The sequence below is a fragment of the Sinocyclocheilus anshuiensis genome, unplaced genomic scaffold, assembly GCF_001515605.1.
Source record: "Sinocyclocheilus anshuiensis isolate Anshui unplaced genomic scaffold, SAMN03320099.WGS_v1.1 scaffold755, whole genome shotgun sequence".
NCBI classification, from domain to species: domain Eukaryota; kingdom Metazoa; phylum Chordata; class Actinopteri; order Cypriniformes; family Cyprinidae; genus Sinocyclocheilus; species Sinocyclocheilus anshuiensis.
The window spans coordinates 53,296-76,063 of record NW_015552587.1 but is presented as its reverse complement, the minus strand read 5'-3'; the positions used below and the strand labels follow the sequence as shown (position 1 = coordinate 76,063).

The 22,768-nt window shown below is 36.7% G+C and overlaps 1 protein-coding gene across 8 annotated transcripts in view; it reads left to right on the top strand.

Annotated features, from left to right (window-relative positions):
• Window positions 1-21,272, top strand: part of ppip5k2 (diphosphoinositol pentakisphosphate kinase 2) — a 47,831-nt gene extending 26,559 nt beyond the window's left edge. The window contains exons 22-34 of one of the 8 annotated variants that reach the window (XM_016456352.1): window positions 1,333-1,447; window positions 1,562-1,669; window positions 2,164-2,280; window positions 2,530-2,700; window positions 5,741-5,782; window positions 5,915-6,088; window positions 9,657-9,729; window positions 12,155-12,274; window positions 15,720-15,782; window positions 16,503-16,523; window positions 17,827-17,970; window positions 18,053-18,166; window positions 20,654-21,272. In XM_016456352.1, the coding sequence (XP_016311838.1) occupies window positions 1,333-1,447; window positions 1,562-1,669; window positions 2,164-2,280; window positions 2,530-2,700; window positions 5,741-5,782; window positions 5,915-6,088; window positions 9,657-9,729; window positions 12,155-12,274; window positions 15,720-15,782; window positions 16,503-16,523; window positions 17,827-17,970; window positions 18,053-18,166; window positions 20,654-20,904 (1,513 nt within the window). In that variant the 3' untranslated portion in view covers window positions 20,905-21,272. The remainder of the gene's footprint in view (window positions 1-1,332; window positions 1,448-1,561; window positions 1,670-2,163; window positions 2,281-2,529; window positions 2,701-5,740; window positions 5,783-5,914; window positions 6,089-9,656; window positions 9,730-12,154; window positions 12,275-15,719; window positions 15,783-16,502; window positions 16,524-17,826; window positions 17,971-18,052; window positions 18,167-20,653) is intronic. The other 7 variants (XM_016456353.1, XM_016456354.1, XM_016456357.1 and 4 more) reach the window with 7 other exon arrangements.
• The last annotated feature ends 1,496 nt before the right edge of the window (window positions 21,273-22,768 follow it).

The window sequence follows — 22,768 nt, the reverse complement described above, 5'->3', positions numbered from 1 at the left end:
GAAAAGTTTTAGAATTTTAAACATATGTTAATGTAAAAAATCTTGTGTAATATAACTTGTGTTTGTTTGTTTGCCGGTTTTTATTTTATTTGTTATACTTGTGTTTTTTAATTGTTTTTGCCATGAAAATAGCCTTAGATACTGACATGGCATTAAATAAATATATACTACTACTAAAGGATTAGTTTACCTAAACATGAAAATTTATCATCGATTACACACCCTAACGTAATTTCAAACTTATACGATTTTTTAAAATATATTCTCCATCCATGTCCAGGCAAGCTTTAAAAAGTTTATAAAGATCTCGTAAAAGTAATCCAGCAGTTTAATCCAGTGTTTCCCAACCTTTTTTTTTCAATAATCAAACATTGCGTCATCAGAGTTGGTATTTTGGCTTTATATATGATCAGACACTTGCACTTAATATCTGAAAATTATACTCAAATGGAGTTAACAAGGTTTTTGACGACCGAATGACGGAGATCTGTGTTTTGCCCATCATTAGAGCGGTTGCATTTAACCGCAGTTAATCGCATTATGTTATAAAGTTTGTTGTAGCTATATGGGCCCTCAGTTTCTCTTTTTGTTGAATACATTTGGCCAAAATCTCACGATAAATCAGACGAACCACTATGCACAGGATATTTCAAACGTACAAAAGTGTATTGGCTGTAACTAGACTCTTCTCTGTTCTTTAAACACACAAAAACATAAGCCTTTATAGACAGTGTATCTTGAGTAAAGAAAACGCTGTACTTATTCAAACATCAGTTCTTTATTTACTCTTGCGTTGTGAAGAAGTAGCCGTCAGTCTTCAAACTGCGCGTCGAGGCGGGGTGGAGTTAAGAGGTTTGACTGACAGTTTGAGGATCCAATGGCATTGCAAGGTTTAGTCGCTAGCTCTTTCGAATGCTTTTCATTGGTTAAATATTTGTAAACTGACATAATGATGACCAATAGCACTGATTTAAAAATAATAATCACGAAATATAATAGAGATAAGGACGTTTTTGATCATTTTCCACGGCACACTAGTGGTTGGGAAACACTGGTTTAATCCATGTCTCCTAAAAGAGACACGGTCGCTTTGGTATGACGAACTTTGAAATCTTAAAAAAGAAAGAGCACCAAAACCAAGCCTTTCATTCATATGGTCAAAGACAGGGTGGAAAACTGTCAGATATTACCATTATTTTTGGTGCATAATACTTACATAAAAAAAAAAAAACCCTGTATGTCTTGCCCCCTGAAATGAATTAGCATTTGATTTGTAAATATTTCAGGTTTTGGGTGAAATCAAAAGGCTTTTTGGGTTGATATATTCTGCAGGTATTCCAGAGGAGTCATGTCTCCAGAACGCCATGTGCGGACCAGACTTTACTTCACCAGTGAGAGTCATGTTCACTCGCTGCTGTCTGTCTTGCGTTATGGAGCCCTCTGTGATGTATGCCCTGATTAATATAATCTTCTAAAGCTTTTTACAGTACGTAGATATATCCTGGCTGTTGTTTTGCTGTTCTGAGTTCTACTTGAAGGGATTGTTTGGCTGTATCCTCAGGAGGCCAGAGATGAGCAGTGGAAGAGAGCCATGGACTACCTCAAAATAGTCAGCGAGCTGAACTACATGACGCAGATAGTCATCATGCTCTATGAAGACCCAAACAAGGTACCAGCATGTCGGCACACATGCAGTGCTTTTAAATAACACAAAAGCATTTCACCTCTGATTTGTCCAAGAAATGTATGAAATGGTTTTTCTGCTCATGCAAAACTTACGTTATAACATACCTTTTAAAATGAATGTGCTGTGTTGTAATTTTAGAACGTAATTCTAAGGAATTTTAAACTTTATTGATTGTAGCTTAATTATTTACACGATTTCAAAAGAATTAAGAGAATGGCAATAAAGCACATTTGTCTTAAGGCATACAAGGCCTGTCATGCATACATAGACGTGCTTGATTTTTTTTGTATTGGAAGAAATCAAATTCGTTGCAAGCCACTCAACAATTGGTTTGCCTAGACGAGACACTCTAACAATTAATTGTGGAAAAAGACAATTAGCTTCATATTTTATTCATATATGCATGTATGATGTTTGAGGACAGACATGTGATGTGTGTTAATAATAGTGTGTTAATGAGGGCTTTGGATTTGTAGGATCCTTCATCAGAGGATCGTTTCCATGTGGAGCTTCATTTCAGTCCAGGAGCTAAAGGCTGTGAAGAAGATAAAAACCTTCCGTCTGGATTTGGATATAGACCAGCATCTAGAGAGGTTTGCACTGACTAATGCACTGACTAATGGCTGTTGTGTGTGTTTTTCCCCCCCTGTAATTTATTATATGTATTTAATTTCCTCTTCCTGGGTTTGGGTGGAATTGGTGGTTAAAGACAGATTCCATCTCAATTAAAAGTTGCTATTTACAGTATGTACTTGTTTTCATTTGCAGCATTTCTAAGTTGCATTTTTTTTTTTACAAATCTGAAATTCTCAAATGCGCTTAAAATGTTGAATGTGTCTCAGAATGAGGGCTCCAAGAAGAAATCCCATAATGACAGTGATGAGGAGGCCGGTGGTGCTAAACGTGACGAGCCGGATCGAGCTCATATGATGTTCCGCCCCATGGTGTCCGATCCCATCTACATCCACAGGAAGTCCCCTCTTCCCCGCTCCAAAAAGATCGGCTCTGTGGAAGTAAGTTCTTACACAGTATGTTATCATAAAAAGGGTCTCAAAACACTTTCAAATTAATCAAATCGTTCACAGTTAATCACTATTATTCTTTGATAATAGTTGAAATTTCTTATGCATGTATGTACAAATATAGATGCTGCATATGTATATTCTACACATATGAGCTTTGACAGGGACAGTCATGAATTCAGGAGATAAGGCACATTTACACAGACTTCACATTTTACAGCAAATTTAAAGGGGACATCAGATGCAAAATTCACTTTTACATGTTGTTTGAACCGAAATGTGTGTTGGCAGTGTGTGTACACAACCACCCCTATAATGATAAAAATCCAACCAGTTCTTTTTTTTTTTTAATCACCACAAATAATAAGCTCTTTCTCAGATCAAGCTGTTCACAGATTCTTGGCTGTGTGATGTCACACTGACCCAGGCCCCTCCCACGACTGTTGATTGACACTAGCGTTTTACCTGTCATTTACTCCCGACATCTGAGCCGCTGAAGACACAGTGGATCAGATACGTTATAACTTATCACGCTAAAAACCTGTCACTCACGAATCATAACGTCTGTCTGCTGAGCCCTCGTGATTAGTGCGGCTGTCGACGTTTACATCAGCACCAGCGCCTTATGACTTTAATATATTTAATTGATTTAAGATTCAGTTACGCTTTGCAGTAACGTTTCAGTTGTTAACATTGGTTAACATGAACTAACAATGAGCCATATGCTTTTTTATAGTAGTTAGTTTATGTCAGCAGTCAGAATAATCCAGTTTAAATGCAAAAAGTGCCCAATATAAGTGATAGGAAAAAGCAACGTAATTAGCAGGTATTTCACACTCGTTCATGCGCACACCATGACAGTCAACTCAAAACTGTGTCATTCATTGATACTTAATTATAATCCGACAATTAAAAAAAATAACTTTTATTAGCCTATGCAATTTATATGTTTGAAAACCGCCAAACTGACCCCAAACCAGCCCAAATTTTGTCCACCCGCCCAAGCCAATTTTTACCCACACAATCAAATTCAAAACCGCCCAATCTGGCAACACTGTAAACAGTCTCATGAGAACAGCTCCTCACCCATGGAAGAGAGGGGCGGGGTCAGCAGAGCTCATTAGCATGAATAATACAGGTAAAAAATACAGGTGTTCATTGTTTTTTCATGTTAGTTCATAGTGCAGTTACTAATGTTAACAGATACAACTTTTGATTTTAAAAATGTATTAGTTAAAATTGACATTAATATGAATTCTATAAAACTATTGTTAATTGTTAGTTCATATTAACTAATGTTAACAACTAATAACTAACTGTAAATTAACAGAAATTCATATGACCAAATCTGTTTGTATAAAAAACAGATTTCAAGCATTCAAGTATAAGCTTTTAAATTAAAAGGTTGTTAAAAACAAAGAAATGCAGTGTTTCCAAACTTTTTGCTGGTAGTGAATGTGCTGTGCAGAGCTAGAATCATATATTTTTTTTTAAAACATCTTTTACGTTCCTGTGGCATTCACATTATGTAGGGATGTGAACAAGTGCTTGCAATTTTCTCTCTTCATGTGAATATGCTTTGATATGTCCTTAACTTTTACCGTGCCAAAGCCTTCTTTTCACTTTCAGTTTCTGTCCATTTGAATTTTGTTTTTAGTAATCAGTTTGATGTTTCTGTATTTTATTTTTTTTAATGTATGTCATTTTAAAGTATCTACATTTTCTCAAAATGGGAGCAAAATACTATGTTGTTGTTCTGGGTCTACAACTATACAACTGTAGTATTACATAGTTTAAAATATAATAACAGTGATTTTGTCATCAAACGTAGACTTACCCTAACTTTCATATTTTTTTCTAGCTCCGTATCACTCATAGTTAGACAGAGCATTGCTTTAGTTCAGCACGTTTATTAGTTTAGCCCAAATGAAATTTCATCAACTGTATGTTTCTACTACATTTTTCCTACTAGTCTATCTTCCCATCTGTGATTTATTACACTAAATAACCAAATAATCAAAGCCCACGTTTCTGTAATAATGAGAAAATTATTTATAGCTATCATTTTACCATGGTCTGTCTGAATACTCTGTTCTGACTGGCTGAGATGTGTGCGTTAAATCACTCTAACGCATACAGACGGTCGCTCGCGCACACAGCAGCATTCAGGAGCACCATTATATTTCTCGGCAGCAAAGTGGTAACATGACTGGATTTGAAGTAATTAAACGCACAGCTAGTAGAGAGACACTGCACGAATGCAGATCTTTCTTTCAGAATCATTCAAATAAATGTGATTCTCCCGCTGTACTCTGCTTAGCTTCAGATGGTGCGCATTAGAGTCATTTCATGCACACCTAGCCATGGATCATGCCTTTATGTAATGAGATACAAAGAAAAGTTGAAAAGTGATAGATTTGATCAAAATTGAGTTTTACAATGCAATTTATTGGTTGATCAGAGTTAAGTAAAAGCTAGTTAACCCAAAAATGAAAATTCTGTCATCATTCTGTTTCATGTCGTTTCAAACCTGTACATTTTTTTTCTTCTGTGGAACACAAAAGAAGATATTTAAAAAAAAACAAAAAAAAAAAACATTTCAATAACAGTTGTTCACCAAAATTGAAAATTGCATGCACCCACTGTCATGTTGTTATCATACACTCTCAGAACAAAAGGTACAAAAGTTGTCACTGGGGTGGTACCTTTTCAAAAGGCAGACCTTTGTACCTAAAGAGTGTACCTTTTGAAAAGTTACAACCCCAGTGACAACTTTTGTACCTTTTGTTCTGCGAGTGTATTATGACTTGACGGTATTATTGTACAGTGTGACATGAAAATTATAAAATATTAATATCATGCGATATTGTTTCAAGCATTCAGTTTTCATTCAACTCGGGCCGGCTAGCAGCCTTGTAGTGTGTATATATTACTTTGCATGTCTTTCATATTTCAATTCAAAGCTTCTCTCTCCACAAATGTGTATTATTTTGAAAACTGCCACCGTCTCTTATTTGTTTTCTTTTTTTAGTCCCCATTGCAGAAAGACTTTCTCAAGACGCCTGCTGGCAAAGTATGAGCACTCTTAGCTGTGTTTGTCTTCTGTTGAGCCAAATTCCTTGGTAGTGAATGTTGGTGGACTCGACACCGGACTGTTGTTAACGTTGCATGACTGTGCTGTTTCTGCCTCCTGTCTCACTTCCAGGAAGAGAGCCCCCTGAGTGTGTCTAGCCCTGACTCTATAGGTACCTGGATTCATTACACCTGTGGTGTGGGTACTGGGCGTCGAAGACGCAGATCAGGGGACCAAATAACTTCCTCCCCAGTCTCCCCCAAATCACTGGCTTTCACATCCAGTATTTTTGGCTCATGGCAACAGGTTTTTACCAATTTAATTCATTCTTCACACCAACCACTAACGTATTGTTCATTCACACTCAAGATTTTGGCGGCGGTCAGCAAGGACACCTAATAAGCAGATGAATTAAAAGAGCGCACTATTACCTCATTCATCATGTTTTGTTGATATTTAATGCACTGGTTTGTGTTCTGGAATATCAGCGTTTCAGTCCGTTTTACCAGTTTTGGTCTAGTAACAGTGTCTTTGAAGAAGACGAATTTTCTTCGCGTGTCCATATAAACCATGTTTTTGTTCTAAACATATGAAAACTAACTTATCTCCATTGACTGTGAGTAGTACTACATTTTGACAAAAATATCCATTAACGTCACAACACCGAATACACAGTCTTTGTTTTTACAGACCAGTGGTTTCTCAGTTTTGCTTTAAAGTCAACACGAAATGAAGATTTACAAAAAAAGTGCATTTCTTTCTACCTTACTGTGTATTATTCATCAGTGTATTTTACGCCAAAAAAAATCACATTGGCCACCCAGCTAAATAGATTAGTCTTTGTTTTTGGATATTATTGTAGGTGGTACACTTTTCGTATTGGGATTCTTGCCAAAAGTTAATTGTTAATAAATAATCACTTTTAGTACTAGTGTACGTAAAAATCACAGCAGTAATAGAACATGAGAATGAACTTTTACAATTGTAACATGCTCTCAAAAGTGAATTTTTGTGTATCTGAAGCACGTTTTCTGCATTTGGTTTTTCAGGAAGGGGGTAGTCCTCCAAAATGCACTGGTTTTGAACAGCTATGTTTCAACATGCAGTTAATTCCTGACAGATAAACTCAAGTCTTGCCCCACACTTTTTTTTTCCTCATTGAATGTCCTCAGAAATACATCCTTTTAAGAAAGTAAAATGGGTTGCAAATGCCATTTCAGGTTGACTTCAAATTCTGCTTTATTTATGCATACTAATGTTATTATTATCATTATTCTTATTTATGAGACTGATTAAATGTAACCTGAATGTCATACCATGTCGAAAATAAATATCGGTTTGTATGCATTTTTGTTATGAGAAAAGATAATTTTTTAGCCTTTGCTGCTTTTTCAGACCATAAACTAAAAATGTCATGATAACTTTTCCATATTTTATTGTTCTCTCTTCACCAATCTGCTGTCTTTATCCATGTTTAGCCTGGTAACTCAACTCTTTTCATTCATCTGCTGTGCCATTAGCTGTCCTTTGCATCCTGCTCCATTTCAATAATGACAAAAACTTGATTTGACCTGTGGGCTGCTGTGGGATATGTGTTACTGATATCATGTATGTATTGGGTGGATTTTTGCTTGTCACTCATCTCTTCCAGGACAGAAGTTTGTCCCTGCTTTAGCTCTCATTGGTCCCTGTCCTCAGCCAGATCTTCATTTCTTGTTTTTACAGTTCATTAGGAAGCTCTTAGTAAGAGTATAAACACATATGGTGTTGTTTACCCATTTAGTGAGCATCACTATCTTTTTATGTTTTACAATAATTATAACCCACATGTTATAATTATGCTCGTGTCTTTGTTTTGCAGCATATTATTGCTTTGGTCAGGTTGTTCCATGTCAGTTTTCCTGTCATTTGTACACAACATTATAACAAAGTGGGAACCTCGGTCAAGTACTTAACACACACGTGGAAGATGGCGGCAAAGTTTTCAACTAAATAAAGTGGCTCAAAGACACTTTAGGCACACTTAAGAATGTCATTGTTATACAAGAAAACAAAACATAGTTGACACTGGAGTCTTTGGAGAGTAACTGTAGATGCGGTATGGTTCATCAGACATAGACATGCTTGATCGTTATTTCAGATGCTTTTTGTGAAGTGTGATATCTTGTAAACAAAATCTTTCAGATAGATTGAAGTTGCTTTGATATGCACTAACATTCAAAAGTTTGGGATCATCAGTAAGATTTTTAATGCTTTTTAAGAAGTTTCTTATGCTCATCAAGGCTGTATCTATTTGATCAAAAATACAGAAAAAACTACTTTTGTGAAATATTATTGTCATTTAAAATAACAGTTTTCTATTTTAATATACTTTCAAATATAATTTATTTCTGTGATCAAAGGTGAATTTTCAGCATCATAACTCCAGTCTTCAGACTCACATGATCTTCAGAAATCATTCTAATATGCTGATTTATTATCAGTGCTGGAAACATTTAATATTTTTTGGAACCTGTGATACTTTTTTCAGGGTTCTTTGATAAATAAAAAGTTAAAAAGAACAGTGTTTATTCAAAATAGAAATTTTGTGTCACAACATACACTATTATTCAAAAGTTTGGGGTCAGTACATTTTTCATTTATTATTATTTTTTTTTTAAAGAAATTAATACTTTTATTCAGCAAGGATGTGTTAAATGGATTAAAAAGTGATAGTAAAGACTTCTCTTTTGAATAAATGCTGTTCTTTTGAACTTTTTATTAATCAAAGAATCAAAAAGTATCACAGCTTCCAAAAAAAATATTCCGCAGCACAACAGTTCCAACACTGATAATAAATCAGCATATTAGAATGATTTCTGAAGATCATGTGACACTGAACACTGGAGTAATGATGCTGATGAAAATTCAGCGTCATAAAAAGCATATTAAAATAGGAAACCAATATTAGAAATTGCAATATTATTTCACAATCTTACTGTTTTTTTCTGTATTTTTGATAAAATAAATGCAGCCTTGATGACTCCATTAAAAAACTTTAAAAGTCTTACTGATCCCAAACTTTTGATTGGCAGTGTATGACATAAAGACAGATTTTATGTGTGCCTATGGCTATTGATACACGGGGCAACTTTGAGCAATTTTGCCGGACAGCTTTTTTTGAGCACTGTGCGGCACTTTCCCATTGAGAATGGGTAACAAATTTCTATCTGGACACTTTAGATCGGTCCTGTGTCTCACCTGGTTGCCTGTTGATGGCAGCACTGCCCAAAGCCGCCCCGTGTATCCTCAGCCGAAGTGTATTTTTATTGCCACTGTCTTCATTGACAATCCTTTTAGTTGAGAGCTAGGCTGAATCTGTGACTTGAGCTGTCAGGGTTTATAGAAAATCAAGATTGATCTAGGCCTCGGGTAAAGCAAGAGAGCTCTTTTTTCTGTTTATTGTCCTCTCTTTTTTCCCCCCAATGTAGATTTCATAATTTTGAAGTTTCGTTTGGTTTTGCATGAAACTGAAACGAACATTTTTAACAGAAAACTAACCAGGCTGTTTCCTGCTCTGTTGGGTTTTACATGAATGCGAACGCATATGAAATATGATTTGTTTGATTATACTCTATAAACTGTTGCCATGTTTGTCCTCATACCCTTCTGCATTCCTGATCTCATTTCCTGTTTCTGATATGGAATGAGTCTGTGTGGCAATGCTAAACGCATGGTCCATTTCTGTTCCTTCATGCTGGGTTTTTGTCTTGTTTTTGGTGTATAGATCTGTGAACTCACATTTACAGTGCTGCTTATTAACATCTGGAATATGCCAACTGGACGGGTTGACGTTTTGTTAAGCAGTTATTGTTGTCTGCCTGTGCTCTTTCAGGTTCTGTCAGAGAACAACAGCCACAGCAGACCCAGCAGACTGCACCCGGATCACAAGCTCACACCTGGAATAGGTAAGATGTCATATTTATCCACTGAACAGATACATGTTATAATATCCTGAATGCTGTTGGGTGTCATTATGGAGGAGTTCTGACATACTGGTTGTACCGGTGTCCAAATAATGTTTTGCCGTTCCATTTCTAATCTCTGTCGTGTGTGATGTTGTTGTGGCTGCTCTCTCTTGATTCTTTCAAACTTAATGACCAATTAATTTGAGTCTGAATTGGGACTGAATGTGTAATTCTATCAGTGAGCTTAACTCTGAAACACACTGCTCTAAGATTTTTGCCACACAGCTGACTAATACAGTGCTGACTCTCATATATGCTTGTAATGTCCTTTGTGTGTTTGTAGGCCGTATATATACACAAACGCTCATGGTTTGCAGCATATACTTTTGCCTTGCTGTGTAATTATACATATTTGTAAAAGGACAGGTGACATGAAATGCTATTGGATGTCCTGCGGTGTGACATGCTACACTCTACATTAGGGCTGGGCGATATGGGCCAAATCATATCAGTCGATATCGATAATTGTCACGATAAATGTCATATTTTTATTTCTTTCAAGTTTACAGGCAGATTCTTGCTCCCTAGTGAAAGTTGTAGAAACCTGACCATTAATTGTGGTTAGGTCAGAACATGACAAACACTTCACGTTTCTGAATTCTTTACACTTTTCCAGTCATTGTTCCTTGATATAATAAATATCTTCATAGAAAGATGAATTTCTTGGTTTCTGCATGTTCTAATGAGTAATATTGTTTCAACTCAAGACACAGGTTTGTGTTGCCTGATAATATTAATAATGCTACATTTTTTTTTTTTTGTCTCTTAGAAAATTTGACAGTAGTTGAGTTGGGATGCAGATGTATATGTTTATTATCAAAATATTGCCACTGTTTGAGTTTTATTACAATTAACTATTGGTCTTTCATAGTAGCATACATTTAGATCATAATAACCACAGTTAAAAACCACACCTCAATACCATAGTGAAAATGTATAGTTTCTAGATATTTGTATGAAAAACAGTAGTCTAAATTAATAATATAATAAAATTCGATACGACATTTCTGATGCAATACCAAGTTATTCGCATAAAAATTATATCGAACATTTATCGAACTCTTGTTACCGTTTTATCGTGGAAAATTATCTTGTGATAATCATCATTAGTGATTTATCGCCCAGCCCTACTCTACATGTATTTTATTCTATTTCTATTCTTTTATGGCTCATAATAGCAATTGATTGTATTTTTTTTATTCATTGAAAAAAAAGTAATGAATTTGTCATGCTGCAGGACAGTTTAAAAGTAATGAGGTGGTTAAAATATGGTGACCAGTTACTGGATCTAGGAAGTGCTCTTATATACTCATAAACACTTCAAACTAAAATTCGGATGTTGTTTGGTGGGGAGAAGTAGCGCATGGACACGTTACCAAGAAAGAATGTGTTTTGTTAGTGACAATTTTGACTGTGATCTTTCAAACAATTAAGCGCTTGTGTTGCTTAAGTTTTACTTTGTGATGTGTGGATATCAAAGAATTGTTCATATTTTACTATTTAAAACAAGAGTGGTGAAAATTTGCTTAAATACTATAAAGGTTACGAGTTTTATTGTTGTTGTCAGCTGTTAAAAATGTCCGTACATTTTGGTCATTCACAGCAATACAGATTGATTTGATTCGGTTCAGACTGATTCTACCATTCGTTAAAATGTAACTGATATGACACCTCTGGAATGCAGTATATGATAATTACAGCAGTTGTAGTAAATTAAAGCAATAAGCCATAAGAAGCCGCGGTTTACAGTGAATTTATAACATCCCCCTTAGCTGTTATAAATTCACTGTAAACCACGGCTTCACGGGGCTTATTGCTTTTATAAAACGGTTATTCCATATACGTAGTAAGGTTTCACAAAATAAAACAGAGCAAATAAAGTGTAATGATATTAATAAAAACAGTATTCTTCCACCAAACAATGTAGTTCCTCAGAATCAGTTGTGGTTCCAACAAAGTGGATGCCGAGCAACACACAGAAGTAAACAAAGGTGTATGTTTGTAGAGTAATTTACAACAGCTTCGAACGCGGCTCAGCCAATCAGAATCAAGGACCGGAACTCTCCGCTTTATAATGATTTTAGATAGTGCATTTTGTCAGTAATTGCTTGACATGTGACCCTAGCGTCCTACTGGTCGTTGAGTGCTTTTTAATTTATACTCTTAAAATGAGGACCTCTGCAGATCAGTTTACCTTACTAGGTTGCCATGACAAAAGACATTACTGTCATTATGGGATGCTTTCAGTGAGGCTGCACTACTCATTCTGTGGCAAGAATCTTCTAGAAAAGCATGCTGCATGCATTGCGAGGCGTGTCTCTTGGAGCACCCGATTGCTGTATGTATCTTCTCTAACTCCCATCAGGGTCTCATTGCGCTGGCTTGTTTAGCACCATGGTGCTGGGTGGCTCCTCCAGTGCACCTAACCTACAAGATTACGCTCACGCACACCGTAAAAAGCTGACCTCCTCTGGCTTCTTAGATGGTATGTGCAAACACGCACACACACCTTCTAATGGTGAATCCCCGTCCCTGTTTTTAAGGAATCCTGGAGTCTTATCTGTGTTTTCAGTGTGAAGCGCCGGAGCTCGGGTCGTTCTCAACTGGTTGCATTGAAATAAGTCATCTTTTTGTTGTTTTGCCTGTCTGCCCTGAGCGATGTATTTATGCTGCAAAATCTACAATACAACAACCTCAGGATCTTTTTTTGGATTCTGCACCTCATATGCTTTTGAAAGAAATGTATGCTATGATCTGTACATAATATAGTGTATGTTTCATGAAAAATCAGGTATAATAATGATTAAATTAAATATGTATGCATTTAGCAGATGCTTTTATCCAAAGCGACTTACAGTGCATTCAGGCTATACATTTTTTACCAGTATGTGTGTTCCCTGGGAATTGAACCCACATTGAATAAGATAAGCTGTTGTCTATAATCCCTAACAAAAAACTATACAGTTCCTTTTGTTAATTTAATTAATTCTATGTGTAGTCTATGTCCCGTCCTGTGTGGCATAAAAATTTTTACGTCATGCTTTCTTTTTTTATTATTTAATTTACCTTAATGTAACTAACTACCACTGTAACATCATAAACACATCCGCTATACCCTATTTTCTTTAAAAGTTTTCTTTAGCTTTCCCTACAGTGGTATTTATTTTCATGTAACTTAATAACACATTTCATTTGAGTTCACTTAAAAGCTATATAAAACTATATATATATATATAAAAACTATAAGCTCTATTCATATACACTGTGTAGTTAAAATGTAACTAAATTAACTAAAAGCATTAAAATTTGAAATGAATGAATGAAAATTCTGTCATCATTTTACTCATCCTCATGCCCATTGTTCATCTAAGAAGCAAACTAATATTTTTTTTTGGAATCCTGAGAGATTTCTGTACCTACACTGAAAGTCCATGCGGCCAAAACTTTATTTAAAATGGATTTAAAATGTTCATTAAAACATGGTAAATGTAATACAAATTAATCAAGCAGTTCAATCCATGTCTTGAAGAGAGACACTTTATATAATGAACACATTTAATTTAAGCTTTAAATTTCCGTCATATTTTGGTGACAAACTTTTTCATTTAGTAAATTTCACTAAGATTTTACAGTTCTGAATTTTGTCAATTTTTTTTTTTTCAATTCAAAAAGTTGTATCTGTGAAAAGCCAAAAACATCATTTTAGTCACTAGTTGCAGCGGGAAGATTTTGAGTGCAACTATAATAATGCAACCAATGACTTAAAATCATGCTGACATTGTAGCTGTTATTGGAGGGGAAATAGAAATCAACATAACTTTTATGTCCTTTTTTTGGGGGGGATATTTGGTACCTGCAAATGATTTTGTGGAAATCAGAGATGCCATGGCTAATTATTGTTGTGAATCAAGACTGTTGTAGATGTGTTCATGGAGCAGCAGTGCTGTTGTGGATCAGAAAAGAAAGCATAGTGACAATTATATCATTTTAACCTTAGAATGCATGATCTAAAAAACCTTCATGAATGCATAATGGGGACAAAATGACCTGTTTAGGATTAAATGGGGTTTTTTCTCTTTCAATCTTTCAGTGTAATCAAATCATTTAGGAATCTGATTATACACAATGATCAGGTGTGTACAGTGATCACTAGTCTGTGCGCCAATAGCCGGGTTTCCATCCAAAGATGCAAATTTAACTTATGAGCAAAACTGGAATATCGCATAAAACGTTTGCGAACAAGCACCGTTTCCATCCAATGAGTCAAAGAGAACAAAATCGTCACTTCCTGATAAACTGGCACTATAAATCCCTAAGAAAAGTAGGAGAATATAATAATTTTCATATATAATAAATGACTTGCGCTTCAGAGCGAGCAGACGAAACACAATGAATGCGGTCACTGCTTTCGGAGGTGGATGCTGCTGTTTGGGAACACAGTCGTGAAAGACAGTTCTGGGAGGCAATTATACAGAAATACTTTGATGACAGACTTTGCTCGTGCATTTCCGAATGACCATAACAACATTTCAGATGCTGTGAATGAGATCGGTCCGCTGGTTAGTCAGGTTTTGCCGTCCCATAGCGCAAAGCATAGCGCTTGGAGGAATTTATTCGCAAGATGCATTTCCATCTCCCATTATTCGCATCAACCCTTTTTCGCACAAGTCAAAAACCACCTCAAGCGAGCGTAAAAACTTTTTTGCGAATTAAGGGATTTTTATTCGAAATTTGGCGTTTCCATCGCTCGATTCTGATGCGATACTTCAAAATGCGCGTTAAAACAGGGTGAAGTACAAGTCTCGAACCCGCAACCTTTGGGTTACGAGTCCGACTCTCTAACCATTAGGCCACGACTTCCCCCTGATGGAAACAAAGCTAATGTCAGCTGACCCCTGAATCAAGTTTCCATTCATTTATATCCATTTTGTCCATTTGGTGTAAGAAAGTATGCAGGTTTTGTTTCAGCAAGCGCTGTTGCATGGCCAGTGCATTACCGTGCTGAACCTAGAGAGTCACGATGGGTGAACTGGGGTCTTCTGTATTTAATGGCTCTGGGTATTTGTGTGTGTTAATGCAAGATCCATTGGCAGCGTAACCAACCTTTCGCCGTGGCGTTCAGAGAAGGGCCCTGCCATAAAACTGTGGATTTAACGTAATGCTGTTTACCTAAACATCTTGCACAAAGATTTCCACCTTTCTGCCTTTTGACATTTTACACCGTTTAATGGCCTGAGACCATTACCAGTCACACGTTTGAATGTGCCTATTCCTTCAACATTTACTCCAAACTATTGACTGATGTGAAATATGAAAAACCAAACTTTAAGTAATCAATGGAGTGTAAATGTGATTTGTAGTGCAAAAAGAGCTTATTTAGACTGATTAAAGTGACTGTGTGTGTGTATTTGGGAGGGGGGAGTGGGAAAAGAGAAAAAGAGCTTTATTCTATTTATTAGTAGTAGTAGTAGTTGTAGTAGTATGCTAATACTGACAAAAACACTATGGTGAGTTCAAATTCAATATGAAGTGTCTACAGTTGATTTTGAAGCCGTTTACAAAGACTTGGCATAGTGATACAAAATGTAGTCTTTCTTATGTGACACCTGTGGCCAATTAGGCGAGCTGCAGTCTTCTGCTGGCTAGCTCTATCGTGTCAATTTAACCCCCATTATGCATTCTAGGGTTAATACTTAATCTTGAACGGAAAGAAGAGGTTTCATATTGAAAAGCGGAACGTTTTTGTTTGTTTGATTTTTATTAAAAAAAAATTAATCACTATCCCTATGGCTGTCCGAACACTTAACACAAGCACTCCTCTGCTTTTCCTCTGCATCTTTCCGGCATGACTCTTGCCTTCTTTAGCCCTTCTTTAACCCTTTTTCTGTTAGCTCTTATACATTTCAGGTACCTGTTTTTCTCTTTCTCAGAGGCTACGCGTGGTTCTGCTGTAAAAAGATTTTCTATCTCATTTGCGCGACACCCAACCAATGGTATGTTTGCTTTTGTTAATTCCCATGTCTTCCCCTCACATTCAGTTTTTGAGTTTTTTATTATCTATTCTTCTGGATATACAGTTCCTCCATCAACCGCAGAACAGGGAATATGACAGTTATTAATTTTAGAGGACTAAAAATACCCATTCAACACACCAGGAACCAACAGTTTATGTCTCCTCTGCACGGTGGTCTCTTTACATGGATTTCATAGATTTTGTTCCATCATCTGTTAAAAAGGGAATTTGGCATATTTTGTTGTTACCTAATATTTGCTTGTTTATTTGTGGCTGAATGAGCTAGTTCTTAGATACTGATGAAATATATTGAATTATCAGGTGATCAGCATTTGCTGCTCTTAGGCCTATTTAAAGGATATGTATTTAATATAACACTTCATTTTAACCTGTTTATTTATCTGCATATTTTAGCTTTTCCCGTGTTTTCTGTATTTTGAGTTCCAAATTCTATAGTATGCACGAAACTTTGATCTGACAGAGTCACATGCATTAAAGAGGAAATCAATGAATAGCTGTAATATAAAGCATTCTTTAAAACTATTGTATCCCTGAGTATTTATAACATAGTGTTTTATAGGTGGGTAAGATCTAAGATGATGTTTTTGGAAGTTTAGAAAATTGCCCATTTTTAGCATATCATTTTTATTGTTTGTTTGTTTTGTTTTTTTCCTTTAATCTGCTTTTCTAAATGGGTCAGTGTTTTCCAGTATGTTCAGTGGTAAGTGTTAATCATGCTTAATATACTCCTTCTATCCTGTCTAATTAGTGTTTGTTATTTTATGTTGCCTCTGCTTCCCAAACTTGTTTAGTAAGTATTTAGATCTAGTCTTTATACCCCATTTCGACCCTTACCGAACTCCAAGTCCACTATGATCTCTCCTATTAAATGAAAAAGAAAAAAATCAGAGTCCTATTTCATTTTTAACTTTATGTATCCACAAGGAAACTATCCTCTGAGCATTGTATGTTTTTGGTTTATTCCTTGCATTCGCAGAAGGAAAAGTAACAAGTAAATGCTCATTTATATTTTAATTTTTTGAAATAATTGCCAAGACAATCTTCACATTTAAGACCTATTCTAAGTAAATCACCAAACCTATTAATTTGAACATTGTTTAGTATATGTTGGCTTATATTGTTGTGATTTAGGTCTTCTTAAGATTTTTACTTAAGATGCCTCTTCTTTTATTGTTAATAGGTGTTGTTTTTTAACAACCTTAGCAAATCAATCTGGGTGTTAAGTAGGACAGCATTTAAATATAAGTAGAAATAATCTAAATGTAATCAGTTCTATCTTTTATTTCAGTCCACAGTAAAATGCTAGTAAATCCACACTTATCATAAAAATAATAATAATCATTTTTATTTATTATGCGCTTTTCTAATACCCAAAGTGCATTGCACATTATGTAAATGAACTGCTGCTTGGCAACCGTTAACACGGTTATTCTAATGAACTTGGTTATTTTGATAAATGTAACCATTTATGACTGTTGGTGTCTTTTTGTATTATATAACTGTTGCTGGTGTGTATTCATACGATAAACCATGAGAGACTGTGTGTTACAGTGGAATAATCACTGTAATGCATGGCCTCTCATTGCTTATTGCTTTTATTAGAACGATTCCTGAAGATTTATATTCAGACATCTTGTGCCAAATTGCATGATGTGAATATATCAAATCATAATCATGTTGTTTCACCAGTTTCATCTGAGAAATAAAAAAAAAAAAAAAGTATGCAAGGTAGGTCGATTATCATTTCCGCTTCATAAATTCATCTTGGCCAAGTGGTGTTTTTGGTAGATTGAAGGTATTGTGAGCTGTTCTTTGTGTGACCCATCTGCCTCCATCCTGCAGACCTCAAACTCATGTTTGACGGTGTTGTTGCTTGTCACTTTCAGAGGAAATGGAACGCCATGTGTCCAAGATCTTAAGTTAGAGTTCATGCTAAATGACTATTCTAGCTGAAGATGTGTTTTATGGTCTTGATTCTGATATTCTGGTATATTTCATTGAAGGTTTTGAGTTGTACTCCATGGTTCCTTCAATCTGTCCCTTGGAGACCCTCCATAATTCCCTGTCTCTCAAACAAGTGGATGACTTCCTCGCCTCCATAGCCATATCCCATGATCCAGTACTGGAAATATCTGCATCCTCCCCAGGTACAGACACTGACTGCCACTGTATAATGTGTGTGGTTTACTGTACATTTGTCTTAACCGCTTTCTGTTTGTCGACCCTCAGCTGTGCCCTCAAAGAAGGCTCCTTTGAACACTTACACTCCAGCAAAAGTTTTGCCCTGTCCTTTCACCCAGTCTCTTGGCAAGAAGACGTGCTCACCAGAGAAGAGTGCATCAGGCAAGTTGCATTAAATGCAGATATTGATGGTGAAATATTGGAACATATACAGTTCATTATTTAATGTATGTAAAAAAAAAAAGTCTGTTGAAAATGGATAGTCATTTCTGATTTATTAGGGTTCCCACAGTCATCGTGGAAAAACTTGAGAATATCAGTACATTTTATACTTGCTATTGTTCCTGGAAAAGTAGTTGTACATTTTTTCTAGTTATGATCTAAAACAGGTCGGCAACGTTTTGGGCATGAAGTGCCCCCCCCTTAAATGCATTATTTATTTATACAGTACATAAGCATTTTTAAATGTTCACATGAAAATCTACATTTCATTATACAAAGTTTCTGAAGCATTTTTTCATGAAGTTTTTAAAACTTTTCAAAAGTTTCTTAATTTTAATGTTTAAATTAGACTTTGAATAACAGATTTACAATGTGACCCTACTGAACACCACTGCATGTATGTGTGACAAGGCCAATTATGCATTAAAACGTTCAATTTAATGACCATTCTATATTAATGAATGAATGAATGAATGAATGATGCATTTATATAGCGCTTTATTGTGTATTGCGCTTTATTGTGTACACCCAAAGCGCTTTACAATCATGTGGGGGGGGGGTCTCTCCTCAACCACCACCAGTGTGCAGCATCCACTTGGATGATGCGACGGCAGCCATAGGACAACAGCGCCAGTGCGCTCACCACACACCAGCTACAGGTGGAGAGGAGAGAGAGTCATAGAGCCAATCAAGTGGTTGGGGATTATTAGGAGGCCATGATTGACAAAGGCCAGGGGGGCAATTTGGCCAGGACACCGGGGTTACACCCCTACTCTTTACGAGAAGTGTCATGGGATTTTTAATGACCACAGAGAGTCAGGACCTCGGTTTAACGTCTCATCCGAAAGACGGTGCTTTTTTGTCAGTATAGACGTCCCCGTCACTATACTGGGGCGTTAGGACCCACGCCGACCACAGGGTGAGCACCCCATGCTGGCCTCACTAACACCTCTTCCAACAGCAACCTAGTTTTCCCAGGAGGTCTCCCATCCAGGTACTGACCAGGCTCAGGTACTGATAATGCGCTGCTTTAATTGACGTGCACACACACACCACTCGCATACAGAGATCACAGATCGCGCTGCGCAAACACAGAAACATTCAGGAGCAGAGAAACCTGTTGTCAATGCTGCCCCACGACTTTTATTAATCGATACTGAGTCACTACATTATTTCTCAGCAATGAGGGGATAAAATCGCTGTTTTTGAAGCAACTAAACTCAGCTTCATTGTTTGTAGACTAATATTAAATGATTTGCAACTTCCATCTTTTCTCGCTTTCTTTCGACGTTAAACTTTGGCTTCCCGCTGGAATTTGTGCTCTGCTTCTGTGAACAGTAAACCCCGCCTACTTTGATTTGATTGGCCATCTTATTTATTCTGACATTGACGAGCTCTGTTAGACCGCTGAGGCATCGATCTAAAGCGCCTAGTTTGTGCAGCAATCGCGTGCGCATCTGTAGACTAGCACAAGTTAATTCTCACACTTTAATAGTGTTTATACGTAGCTCCTAACAGAATGATTACCTCAATGTATGTCAGTATGCAGTTTTCCCTTTGCTGGTGTGCCAGTAGCCGGGTTTCCATTCAAAGTCGTGTAAAATTCAAAGTCGGCAGTTGTACAGGAATACTTTGACGACAGACTTTACTCGGTTATTTCAGAATGATCATAACATTTCAGATGCTGTGCAACAAGATCGTTCCGCTGGTTAGTCAGGTTTTGCCGTCCCATTGCGCAAAGTCACATGACTTATTTGATGCGCATGGAGGAATTTATTCGGCAAATGTTCATTCCATCTCCCATTATTCGCATCAACCCTTTTTCGCACAAGATTAAAAAACAACCCGTGCGAACGTAAAAACTTTTTTGCGAATTAAGGGATTTTTTTTCTCCAAAATTTACCGTTTCCATCACTCGTTTCTGATGCAATACTTCAAAATGCGCATTAAAACACTTTTTAAAACACTGTCCTCATGTGTAAGTCGCTTTGGATAAAAGCGTCTGCTAAATGAAAGATTATTTATTTATTTATTTATTATTTAAAACAGGATGATGGAAACATAGCTAGTGATTATTCCTCTGCGTGCCATACTGTAGGTTGCCGACCCCTGATCTAAAATATTTAATTGTCTAGATATTACTCTTGTGTAAACTAAAACTTTCTTTTCAGTGAATTGGTTAGTACAAAAATTGTCTTCATTACAGTAAATGAATCTGAAAGAAAAAATCCTTATCCAGTAATCACAAAGAACTAGCAAGAATAGAAAGAAGTCACGCAAATTCTTTGTTCGAGAGATGTTGGAAACCTGTTATTCATCAGAAATGGAAACACTATCAGATCAAATTGCTGAAGTAGCTCAGGACATACTTGTCACAATCCAGTGTGTCCCTTTGTTTGTTTACTCAGTGTATTTTTTTCCTTTCAGATCAAGTTGATTTTCCAGCCAGAAAACCCAGAGGCGTTTCAGAGCATGGTGCGAGTAGCGGCAAAACCTCACAGCCAAGCTCAGAGACCAAGCAGCCCAAGCCTGCTCCCAACATTTCCATCCTTCTGCCACCTGACTCTCATGACTCTGCTGTTAAAACCCAACAACAATCCAGTGGCACAGCAACACATGAAACCCCTGCTCTAGAAAACAAGAGTGCTACGAAAACCGTGTCAGGCTTTTACACATGACATCCATCTACAAACCCCCAACCAGGGCAAAAACACGGCTATCAAAGCACACACGCCAAGCTCATGGACAACTGATGCATACGTTTACTGGACCCAGTGAACTAAAACTCACAGAGCATGTTACAGGCCTCACCTCATTACTTTTAGTGACAAGAATTTGTCATAATTAGCTGTACCTTTATTTGCATTTAAAGGAACATCTCACTGAATGTTTGATACCAAAACACAGTCCACCAAAAGATATCACATTGTTGTAAATACAATCATATCGTAGGCTTATTTAGCTTTTCCATTCACCTTGAATGGTTCAGAAGAATGTGTTACATTTATCTTGTATATTTGAATGTTAAAATGGAAAAGCTCGCATTGAATTACTTGTCATAGTATGACATGTTGCTGCAGCTGGTTTTAATTCTTTTGGAATATTTAATGAATGCAGCACTTTCTGGGGCCTCATCAAACAAGGTCCAAAGTGATATTTCTTGTTTAGAATCATATTTTGAATGCGTAGATTTGATTACAATCAGACCGTGCACTTCTTTCCCTCCACTGCAGCTGACATCTGCCTTATGTTAACAAGTACTTTTCCATCAAACTGAAATTAAACATGAATGTTGTGTAAATTGGGAATGAAATTTGGCTGTTGGTATTTTTAAGTTCATAAAAAAACAAAAAAACAATGCATTAGAAAACTGGAAGTGGTTGAATAGTTCTTCAGTAGCCACCTCTTCAATTCTCAGGCCCCAGCATAATTTGTATTCTAATCTAATCACATAATTTTCCACTTTTCTGCAGAGTGTAGCTCCAAGCTTCTCCAACACACCAGCCTGTAACTTTGTAGTAATCCTGAAGACCTTGATTAGCTGGTTTGGATGAGTTTGATCAGGGTTAAAGCTAAACTATATATAATATGGCCCTGCAGGAACAGAATTGGACACCCACGAAAGGTTTGGGAAGCACTGGATCAGACATCAGTAGTGTGTCTAGGGCTGCATTTACACTTCCGGTCTTGATGCCCACTTCTGATTGTTAACTATATCCAAAGTTTAACAACCAGCTTACATCATCTTTTAAAATAGACCCATAGCCATTATCTGCATTTACACCTTACACTTACAACACCTTATGAAACAACCCAAAGTAGGCGTACTGACCCAGAAACAGGGTTGCCAGGTCTGCGAAACAAAACCAGCCCAATCACATTTTTCTGTGGTGCCCTCCATCGAGGGTCCACTCGCTTTAACCCGCAGACAACAAAACAACCCGCAGCAAGAGTGTAAAAGTAGCCCAGTTTCGCTGGAAAACCGTGGACTTTACAACATTGCCTGGAAAAGCACCCGCCTGAGTTGACGTCATTTGCCACCGTTGCTTTTTTAATGACATACAACTGGCACTGGCAGGGGAATATATTATAAAATCTGTCTGTTTACATGGCAGATGCAAATGCACATATCCAATTCATATCAGATTTATTTCCACATATGAATGAGGGCTGAAAACCAGTCTGAGAATATCAGAATCCATCAAGGTCCATCAAAGTTACACACAGGTGAATTTGATCAGGGTTGGACCTCTGTAGGAAAGTGGCCCTAAATCAAACACACTGGAACCAGCATATTAAGATCTTCAGAAGCACTTGATTATTACAGACAGGTGTGATTGATCAGGGTTGGACCAGGGCCCATATTTATTAAGCGTCTGAGACTTACTCAGAAGAACACTACTAAGAAAACAATTCTAGGCCCAAACCTGCGCTTAAAAGTTAGTTATCAATCATCTCGGTTGTATTATTTAAATCAGGTATATTATATGAGGTAGAAGCTACAAAATGTGCAGTGATGGGGCTCCAGGACAAGTTTGGGAC